Source organism: Hylaeus anthracinus, unplaced genomic scaffold (genome assembly GCF_026225885.1).
Source record: "Hylaeus anthracinus isolate JK02 unplaced genomic scaffold, UHH_iyHylAnth1.0_haploid 12001, whole genome shotgun sequence".
Taxonomy (NCBI): Eukaryota; Metazoa; Arthropoda; class Insecta; order Hymenoptera; family Colletidae; genus Hylaeus; species Hylaeus anthracinus.
This window is the reverse complement of record NW_026534348.1, coordinates 16,838,708-16,850,369: the sequence shown is the minus strand read 5'-3', so window position 1 is coordinate 16,850,369 and position 11,662 is coordinate 16,838,708. Positions and strand designations below refer to the sequence as shown.

The window sequence follows — 11,662 nt, the reverse complement described above, 5'->3', positions numbered from 1 at the left end:
TGGGAACAAATATATCTCATGTTAACAAATAATAATTCAGTTCTATATTATATATGTCAAATGTATTTTCAAGCATGCAAGTTACAAGCTCGACTGATATTTAAAAAAATGGTACGCGTTTCGTCGATCGTTGGATACCTTTCATCTGGATGAGAACACCCGCCCCAATCTCCTGTCCGAAAACCAATGTCACGTCACGCAGTAACTCGTCTCGATACGTAATATTCGCGATCCTTTTTTCCCTACTTATCTCGTGGTCGATCTTTGCTTCCTATCATTGCGTAACGATTCGCCTTTGCGTCTTGCCTTCGTATTTCGTTCGTACTTCCGGTAACACGTATACGTGTACGCCAACACTTTTTTTCTACCATGGAGAGAAAAAAAAAGGAGTATACGTGCGTGTATGTAAATATAAACGTATCCTCGCATAGGTAAATAGATGTGTATCCGTAATTATTATTATCGTCTATACTTGCAAAATCTGACGAGCGTTAAACTCATACGGAACGCGATGGCGCCGATAATCGGTTGAGCGCGCACTTCATATCCATAAGTTGACAAATTTGCTCGTCGCATAGCGATAGTAAATGCGCGAGAGAGAAAAAGGTTGACAGTGGAAGATTCTTAAGCAGGAACTTAAATCTGAATCAATATTTTCCTGGGTAATTCTTTGGGGAATCCCTAGCGAAATTAGAATACCGGTGTGATGTCATGCAGGTGGTTCACGAAAACACCCTATTATCCATAATTATCGACATAATTTTTATGGAGATAGAAGTGTACTATATAGATAATGTTAAACATAATTTTTGTCCACGACCATAGTTTTTTTAGCCGACTTCGAAAAGGAAGAGGTTACTCAATTCGACATGTATACTTTTTTTTCTATCCAAAAACGAGCGTATCGATTTGTGTAACAATTCTGTAAACTCGTTTCTTATGTAAATACTATTGACAGATTTATAGGATTACTGTGACGTCTTCATATCTTGAACGAATTGTCACATCTATTTACATCTATTCACATATCAAGCTTCTCTACGAATATTTATAGCCATTGTGTATTCATATCGTTATGTCTATGTTATGTGTATCCCCCCATTTAACTAAATCTTGTTTTAATTGTCAAAAGTGATAAAGGAAAATAGATTCTTTTTTTTGTTTTGTTAAAAACAAATCAACTAAAAAATTGACCGATTCCAAAATAATTCTGGTTTCAAGTCCCTACTTTTAAAGATGTGCGTGGGCCCCCCATTTGGGTCAAACTGTGTATACGCTAGGGTGATGAGTAATTCCTAAAAATATAATACATACACACCAAACGAAAGGCGATTGCAAAACGTTGTGTTTAATGATATATAAGTACAATAGTAATTGCTAGAGTTAGAAATGTCGACATGATAGCCAGAGCTGGGTAAAATGTTGAGAAAAAATATTTCAAACGCTATTTTAAATAATAAATGCTACACAGTTCAAATAGAATAATGATTCAAGTACGATGCATAATACCAGCGTATGAAATATTTTTAAATATTTATTACTAATATACTATCACGCTATTTTTATTTAGTACTATAAATAATGTTTTACCAGCTCCAAGCTAAAGGTAGTAGCATGCTCGACTCGCCAACACGTTCAACCGTTAGTACGGCAGTTTACTTTTTACATTTTCGTTGTATTTATAGGATTTTCATGTACGGTCTTCGTTAGAACCTTAAACGCTGAACGTGTCTGATACACGTGAACAGGCGTGAGCAGTTATCAATTGCAAAGAACACGTGTAGAGCCTCTTATTTCACTCTAAAAGTAGGAAGACCTTTGCAATCCAAAGAGGGCACAAAAAAAACCATTTTTAATAAACAACAATTTGGGTAAATTGAGATTAATATTCTAAAAGAATTTTTGTCTGCGTGTCTAAGGAGTAGAAATTCTCTTTTCCTTTTGGGGAAGCATCTTTAACAAAGTTTGGGACCCACCATCCATTTTCTTTATTGTTCTCAGGTCTAACGTTTTCGTTTGTTTCCCAAATCAGTTTACATCGTACTAAAAATATCGCGGCGCGATTCTTCAGCCGGTTTTTCTTTTTTAAATTCGTCGATAAATTCTCGAAAACAATTTTATATTTAAAATTAATTAACACTTAAAGTACACGAAATTCAGAGATAAAATCTAAATTCAGAAATGCTCGCTGTTTTATCAGTTTGAAATTGTTGGAGACATAAGTCAAGTAAAATATGGCGAAACAAATGAAAATAATACATTTAACCTCAAGTACACCTGAAGTAAATAACAGAATTTGAAACACGCGTACAAGTAACGCGGTAATGCCACGTGTTCGTATTCGTAAATATTCAGTTTAACATGTATTTAGTAATTATACTCTATACTATGTGGATTAGTATTAACATAGCGAAGGAAATGATTACAAGTAAATTAACACTTTGTGGTCGACGCAAATCCAAGACTCTGTCTACTTAACAACATTTTGTATAACAAATTAAACATTTTATTTAGCCACTGAGCGCAAAGTGTTAAACAATTTCTGCAAGAAATACTTTGTCTAATTTTACGTACTATATACATGTAAACGATAAATGTAAACGACTTATATTTTTTGTTTAAAATAATAAAAAGAAATGAAAATTCATTGTATCTGTAATTTTATAACGCACGAATTTGTACAATTTAAGAGTGAATTGAATAAAGAGTTAACGTTGACTAAGATACAGGCTTAGAGGAAAGCATGGAGAACCATGCACTTGTTCGCATACGCTGATAGACAAAGAAACATATAAATTTTATATATATATATATATATATATATATAAATTCAAGTTGAAAAATGCCAGTGACCAATTAAAATCGAGCAACCTTATTTCGTAACGCTTTAAAGGGTCTCTCTAGTTACCAGCGTGCCAGTTCCTCGATTCCAGCCAGACAGCTTTGGAACTCTTTTCCGTCGTGCGTGTTTCGTCGAAAAGCGCGCGAAACTCGTCAGTTGTCGCGTTCAATTGAAATAATTCGCTCACAGATGCGCTTAGGATCCTCTTGCGCCGTACACTTTTTTTTCGATTGTCGCTTCCAACAGATACGTACGTGTTCTATAAATATTCAACGTACGAATTCCAAACAAGGAACAACAACAACAACAACAACAACAACAACAACCGTGCCGATCTTGAACACTCGTTTCAACAGTTCTTGCTGGACGAAGGGTATCCGTAGTGAACAAAAAGACGATTGAGAGTGCAGTAACTAAGCCGTGTAGGACAAAAAGAAAAAAAAAAGTGATTAGAAGGAACAAGATACGAAATAAGTAACACGTAAGGGAGGACGTCACTCTGAAAGAGGGGGCGAGCGCGATCGCGTCTGCCGAGGAAAGGGAAGGAGAGTCAAAGGTAAAACCAAAGGAGTAGGGGCAGGGCAATAAGGAGACTAAAAGGAGGAGAAAGGAAAAGCGGGACCAACGACGCCACGAGTGACAATTCTGTGGTGTATCGCTTGCAAAAGACTCGAGGTGGCATAAGAGGAGGATCGGTGGATTCGCGTGAAGAGAAAGTTACCAAGGTATCCTAAGCGTATCGTTCGTTCGTTCGTTCTTCCGTTTGTTGGTGCGTTTATCAGTCCGTTCCTACGGTCGTTGCACGGTTCGACGAACACCAATTTTTCGTGTTCCAGTGCTTTGTACGTTTAGGAGCATCACGGGAGGATTAATTTCCACGAATCTTCGGATAAGGTCAGTGGAAACGGAAAATATATTATTTTGTACGAGACTGTCAAAATTGTGAAACGGCAATGAATATTATTGAGTGAAATTCCGTCAATTTCGTTATCTTCACGTTTCCAAGAAAATTGCATTTTTTGGGGGCGTTGATATAGTTTCGTCACAGTGGTGTGTGGATGTTAAAGTTTAGTTAAAGCCAAACGGAGCACAGTTTATTACAATGTACTTTCTCTTTCTTTAAATTATTTCATTCAGTGCCCTTACATTCAATCTTGTGTAACTCTAGTTTAAACAGAAATGTTTCCTTAATTTAGAGTTAGTGAAACTGCAACCCTTCGTTCTGAATGCTTCCGTGGTTTGTCACTGTGTGTGAACTTACAAAGTTTCTTCGCTAAAATTCCGAGCTCGGTTTTTAACCGCTCTAACGTTCACTTTCCTTCGGGGTTAATGGTTAGGAATACTAAACAAAGATGGTATTGAATGTCCAGTTTCTTTTAGTTACTCACGCGGAAAGGACTTGACCTGTCATCGTCAGATCTTAACGTGCTTTTGCAGAATGATAAATTGACATGTCCTGACGTAATATGTAGTACATTAAATGCAATGAAGTTGCATAGATTGCTTAGGTGATGCGTTGCGCGGCATCACCTGTCATCGAGATCCAGTAATCGTCAAGAGTAACCTTGTCGAACTCTAATTATTTATTATGGATAGATTGCCATTCTTTTTTTTTTCAAGATAAACAGTGAAACGTTGAACTCGAAGAGTATAGGTTTCTTCATTTTTGAAAAATAGGACGATAGACTATGTTAAAACTTAATATTAGGGTCGTTGAGGGCTCGCCCTCCGCTAAATTTAAATTTTCCATACCAAGCACACGTGAATATTTTTATGTATTAATTTATATTTCTAATGATTTCTCCGACTATTATCAACCTGTGAAAGCACGTTAACATAGAAGTGGGAGGAGGGGGGGGGGGGGGAGGGTAAGTCTGGCTCTTGTCAGAATGTAACACAAGTTCACAGATGCAACAGCTTCTTTCTTGCAAAATCCAGTTAAACAAATGCACGATTCGAACGTAAAATTTATAAAGAAATAATATTAAATGTGAAAAATCGCGAGTTTCCCTTCCAAACGACGCGACGCGACGTTTCACGCGGCTGTAACGACGCTCGTCGCGAAGGAGCGTCGATTAATTAAAATAATAGTTTCATACAACTCTAATCTAAATTCTACACAGGAGTGGAACGCGCAAACGATGTATAAACGAACGCGTAATATGTATTTCGATTCGACGCGCTTCGAGCTCTCTATACCGGGGCCCATCGACTTTCTTCGTTGGACATTCACCGCGAGTTTGCGTGCCGCGATTCGTATCGAGGGGCACAGAAGTAAGAGCGCTCAATTTACTCGTGTATCCGTTGCGAAAGGCCCAAATTTTAATTGTTTTCTTTGAAATTACATTTCGACTATAGTCTGTGCCATAAGTATTCGTAACCTCTATGTCTGAAGAATCTAGCGAAGAGTCTAAATTGAATGGTAGGTTTGATGTTTTTAAATAAATGTTTTGTTGGAAAGATGTACAAACTTCACACGTATATTTGGATATTAATAAATTAGACAAATATAAGACTGGTACATTAGCTGTTACGTTAGGCCCTAGAATTGCTGGTCGTGGCACTGATGATGACTGATGAGCCATGGGCCATGGCGCGCAAAGTAAACGGTTAGATGTAAAACTTGGGCGTTCTTTTAGGTTTTCGGGCAGTATGGGATTCTTTATGAAGAACAGAATGGTCAGCTTAGGATACCGTTACACGCGAAGCGTGCTCGCGCAGCATCCATAACCGTTATTTCGTTTTAAGGACGCCGTGTATGTTTCATGTAGCAGTTCCGTTTCTTAGAGTTGATCTCGATTTAAAAAATGCCTACATGTTTCGGGCTGAGCCACGAGGACGCCGCGATAATCGACGAAAAGGAACGTATCGATACGACAGACGAAAATCTCGAATATGGTCTTAATAATTCTATTATTAGAATATTAATTTTCATCGAAATGAATCGTTCGAAAAAAACTATTACTTTGTGGTTGACGAGTTCTCGGCCGTTCGAAATATTCCAGTGAAAGAATTTTCGCGATACAACAATCTCTAGTTGTATCGCTATCGTTCGAACGTGTTCCTTCACGAAATAATAATTTATGTCATACGGACTGCCACTTGAAGAGAAGAAATTTCATTGTTCACATGACGGTTCCAGCAAAAAATGAAATTTCTTGTCATAAAAACAAATGATAAAATGAAAAATCTCTGAAATATATTTTATTACTTCGTTAGTATCTTTTGAATTTCAAGATAAAACTTCAGGAACGAATTCTTGCATGGTTGAACGTTTCCAAAAATGTAAACAAGGTGTGAGGATTTTTAGAAACATTCTATATCATTATTTAAAAGAAAAAAAAATACAATTTCATGTACACACTTAAAAAATCATACATAAATCCATTAAAAAATATAGGAAGCACGAGTTGACAAAACGCAGTAACCTCGAAAAACTGTGTGGTCAGCGAATACGTCGACTTATACGTCGATATATTTACGTTCGAATTCGATGCTCTTGTACCAATTCAATCCAAGGAATGTTTCCAAACGATTTGTGACTTATTGAGACATACGACTATTGCATCGATACCTGCGTGATTACTCGCAACCCGTCAGAGATCAAACAACCGACCCAGACACTTGAGTAACACAATCATTAATCTGAATGTCAAACATGTAAATAGTGACTATAGGATTTTCGTTTAGCGCGAAGTAAACACTGAATCACTATTGATCATTTCAGGTTATTCAAGGTTACTTAACCCTGTTGTATTCAGTCGCTTACGTTATTAATTTTACTCATAGCCGATTAAATTTCGCTCTGATATTGTTCCAATCACGAAATTATTATTTAATCAAATTCCTTGACTGCCATTACGAATACGTTTTATGCTTGACAGGTATACAATCTTTCCTTATTAAGATCTAATATTGTGCAGGTAAAAAAGGTATGGAAAGTGTTATTTAGTCGATTAAAATTAATTTACCGTAAATACGTTTTCTGCAGTTTCATTACTGCAGTATAAGCAAATCATAATTTTATGCTCATTCATATTAATAAGGAACTGCTGATGTCTATAGAATACGTGACACATATTAATTATATTTTATACATTTCCGATTATGTAGACGTAATATATTTCTTACGTGTTAGCTTGTTTTTAGATTTTTGTTGGTACTTATTCGCATTCAAAATCTGTACGTATGTAATTCTCTTATAACCTCTAGGATTTTTTTACCAATTCCGATGAGCTTTTGTATAGTTGCTCTTTATGTTCCAACGAAAACTATAGGATACTTAATTTGCAGAAACATTAATTATACAGTAAACTATACATGTTTAAACCATGAACCTTTATTTTTACAAACTTTGAACCCTTCCTTTTTTTAGAAGTATTAGGTAACACTTGAATCTAATCTGCAACTTCTACCAATTTCCCATCGTAGGTTAAGATTAACTAACGAAGTAGCTCGTGTTAGAGAAGAGGGGGAACATTCCATCGAGGGTGGGGGTCCTGGAGCTGCGATCGAGATTCGGAGATCGAAAAACACTTCCGTTTCTCGTTATGTCCTACCGTTTCCCAACATCGACCATTTTTACGACTTTGTTCGAGGCTAGACGACGATTTTCCTTTTTTTTGGGGTGGGGGCCTGTAACAGGGAAAACCTCCGGGTACAGGAAACTTTGAGAACTTTTTCCATCGTTCTCTGAGTCATCGGTTACTCTTCAAAGATAACGATCCATCGAAAACGATGAAACTAGTTTTCGTTGGGTAGCTGACGATATATGCGGCGACGATCAAATCAGTCTTTCGATTCGGAGCACGAGAGACACACGGACGAAGTTCACGATCAACTTTCACTCAACGACTGCGCGCGGTTTCTCTCTGGGTATCTATCGCGGGAACAGCGGAGCGAACAGTAGCCTTTACTTTCCCGACTGCAATTAACCGGGGGCAAGTGTTGCTGTTCATCGAAATTTCACACCCTTCAGTTTTCCACGTTAGTCGAATTTTTTTGTTTACAGTGGTTTCTATTCGATGTGGCAAGAGGTGTCATAAATTTGGGTGATTCAAGGCCAACAGAGGATGAAAGTTATGAATGACAAAATTGCTTCGGGGCTTTCGATTTATGTGAAGTTTGATTCTCTTCGAGATTGCTTAAATATATATTTCTTTTTTAATTTTTGCAAGGAGCGAATGTACACGAAAAAATTAAAAAAGAATGCAAGAGGTCGCTATTATTAATTACGGTTTGGATTTGTTGAAAATTTATTCAGATCTTGAGATTAGAGTATCAAACTTCAATATGAAGTTTCATTGGAATCCATTCGGTCAGTTAGACGTAATCGCGCGGGAAGAATGCACCTAATGACTCAATGAGACAAAAAACTCTAAAATGAATCAGAAAATACTCTTTACTTTACAGTATGATAAATTATTCTCCTATATTTGTTTAAAAAACTACGATGTATGTACAATAAAATGAGAACACGTACATAAACTTATAATAAATTTGGCGTCAATGCGAGTACGATTTCCTTCACAAAGACATTTTTCGTTTCCTGTTACAGTTGTTGACCATTGTAACCGAAACGACTCGCGTCGAACGGGCGGACATCGAACGCGATGGTGGAAGTCTTGCTGGAGCCGTGTGGCCAGGATGTAGCCGTAGCAGAGAACGGATGCAATCTCACCGAGAACTCGACGGAATGTTCACCCCGTGACGATCAGTGCGACTCAACCATGGAAGATGCGAATCTAACGGCAATTCAAAGCTTCTACAAAGGGCAGAGCATCTTCGTGACTGGTGGCACAGGCTTCATGGGCAAATTGCTCGTGGAGAAGCTCCTCCGTGATTGTCCTGGAATTTCTTTTATCTATCTCTTGGTACGCCCGAAAAAGGGAAAGGACGTGCATCAGCGCATCGAGGAACTATTCGACGATCCGGTAATTGTGATCCTCAATTATTCTATTTCCTTTATTATTTACTGGATGCACTTTATTCTCTACATTAAAGACGGAAATGCACAGAAATTCTATCGTAACGATATGAGTAAGCGAGGTTCGGTAAACGAGGCTATCGTTTTCTAAAACAACGCAATTACCTAGCACGATAATACTTATCGCGTCAAGTATACTATTTCAAGTATAGAGTATTCATCGTAGCGTGGAAACTATGGTGGGCTAACTATGCTTGTGCCAACTGTAGTTCTTCAAATTACGCTGAGTAACTAACGTTTCTCTCGAGTGTGTTAACATGTTAGGTAAAATGGGCAAACCGCTGAAAGAAATGGAATTTCGTAACTTTTGTCGAGCTACGAGTTTCGATGGTTTCCATTTCTGGTTAGCACCGTGAACCCATAGGTAAACTTGCAACGACTTTCTCTCGACGTATCGAACGACTACGCGTCCGCCACCTCTTTCCTCGCGGTCCTTTCGCCTCATCTAGGGGAGAGTTGCCTAATGCGTAACCGTCCACCTAAATCGTACCTCTTCAATTTCTTTCAAATTACCAAACGCCGGTTTCAGTGAACTGTTTCAGCGAATCCCATCGAATCAGTCTATTGTAAACGCGAAATGTTTTCGACTATTTACATTTCTTGATCTCAGCTTGTTGATCTCCTGAAGCTGTGCATCATTTCAGCAGACAAAATAAATTCTTCGTACTTTCCCATAACAGAATAAAAAAGTCTTCGCTATGAATGTCCATAGCAAATCTTCCAACGATGCACGACATGATTTTCCAATTTTCTCACGCAATTACTTTGTAGAGTATTGTACCACCTGAGAGAATCGAAAGCATAATCCGTAGCGTTGCGAGAAATATCAAGGAAGCAGAGGCTTCGAGTGTTATTAGTAATACATTCCATCGGAGAAACGAGAAAAGGGAAACGGAGAAACTCCGAAGAAAAATTGATTTTAGAAAGAAACATTTATTCCCGCGTGAAGTCGACTCTGCTCTTTTTCCTATCTGCTCGACTGCAAGATCGACTACATCCCAACGTTGAAGACCCCTTTTCGAAAGTCGTGGACTTTCGTGTCTTGTATTCGGTTGCGCTCGAACGCTGCTGTCTCTTGCAGCTGAAATCATAGAGAAAATCTTTCGACTGCACACTGAACACGCACGTTCCAAACGGTCGTACATCAAACCTGTGTCGCGACAGGTTTTATGGCAATGTACTGTCATCAAACGTGGACATGCGGTACCATAGGTTGTAAATCCCCAAGCACTTCATATGTATCGTTTAAACGTTGTATAAATTCAATTTCCTTTATATAACTTAGGATAGATTAGTATCTCGAATTAGGAATAAAACTATATTCTAATTTAATGAATTGGAAAACATTTAGAGGTCCACCGCGGATGTTATCTTCTTAAAGAAAAGTTCAAGAGACTTTTAATGCGAACAGATAGTTCTCCAGACGCTGTGTGCTAAATTGATGATGACCTCAACGTTAAAGTTGATACAGCATTATCTTAACCGCAATTATGAGCTTTTAACCCAGATATTACTATCATTTTTGAAAAAAAGTTTCCTGTAACGTCTGAGTGTAGCTAATGCGAATGAATTCTTTTTACGTTGAATTATGCTTCATTTATACTAAATGGTGAATTATTGAGAATTTTATCTGTATCTAACTACATTTATGATTGATGAATTTTCTTTATAAAAAATGTATCACCGTATTTATAGACAATGAATTTTAATTGACATGAAATTACACAACATAGTTCTTCTTTACATAAAATCACGTTATAGACATAACATGGATAATTTATACTCGATCCATAGTTTACGTAGATTTATTCAAAAAATCCTGCTGTGACCTAGATACAGTAGCGGACTGACTTAATGAACCTGTGGGAACTGGTTTTTAAGCTGCCCACTAATAAGCCGAAGTCGAAATATCTATGACCTTTTTTTGTTTCCATGAAGAAACATTTTTCAAACCTCATTTTTCTATAGAGGGAAAACACACTGATTGATAAACGTCTTCGTTACTTTACGATACAACAAATGAACATAAATAATAGTGAATTTAATCGTCAGACAACTCATTCATAAATAATTGATCATGGAACGATAACAATTTTATCGCAATTGAATAAACGATGTTAAGAGAGTCAAATAACCCATTGATCGCAGCAATAATTCATCGATTAATATAAATGTTAATCCTTGTTATAGCCTCTAAACAACATTCTGACCGAGACAGCAAGCTAATTCATGAATAATTTCTCTTTGCTCAGATTTTTGGCAAACTGAAAGAGGTGAAGCCCAAGTTTAGGCACCAGATCGTCGCGATAGCTGGTGATTGCAGCCTGCCAGGTCTGGGAATCTCTCCCAGCGACAGAGCCATGATGATTCAAGACGTCTCTATCGTCTTCCACGTCGCCGCGACCGTCAGGTTCGACGAGAAGTTGAAACTCGCGGTTCCTATCAACGCACGGAGTCCCAAGGTCGTTACAGATCTCTGCAAAGAAATGCCACGTCTGAAGGTAAGGTAACAAAACGCGTTCCTTGTGAAAATCGCATAATGACGGGGATTCTCTTCCAGTCGTTCGTGCACGTATCAACGGCGTACGCCAATTGCCCGCTCGACGTAATCGAGGAGAGGGTGTACGATCCCCCGATGGACGCTGACAAGCTGATCACTCTGACGGAATGCCTCGACGAGAAGTTGATCGAAGAGATCACCCCACGGTGAGGAAAGACCTTAATCATTTTTAGAGCGTTAATACGTTGATTGCCATGCTGACTTTCCATGTTTCGAGATGATCCTTTGCTTAGACTGTAGGGTGAAACACAGAATCCAATTGTTCCTTCAAGCA

The 11,662-nt window shown here is 37.9% G+C and overlaps 1 protein-coding gene across 1 annotated transcript in view; it reads left to right on the top strand.

Moving 5' to 3' along the window:
• The first annotated feature begins 3,213 nt into the window (after nt 1–3,213).
• Nucleotides 3,214–11,662, top strand: part of LOC128890625 (uncharacterized) — a 19,046-nt gene continuing 10,597 nt past the window's right edge. Inside the window, exons 1-4 of the mRNA XM_054149281.1 lie at nt 3,214–3,736; nt 8,400–8,775; nt 11,081–11,329; nt 11,389–11,534. Coding sequence (XP_054005256.1) covers nt 8,455–8,775; nt 11,081–11,329; nt 11,389–11,534 — 716 coding nt within the window. The 5' untranslated portion in view covers nt 3,214–3,736; nt 8,400–8,454. The remainder of the gene's footprint in view (nt 3,737–8,399; nt 8,776–11,080; nt 11,330–11,388; nt 11,535–11,662) is intronic.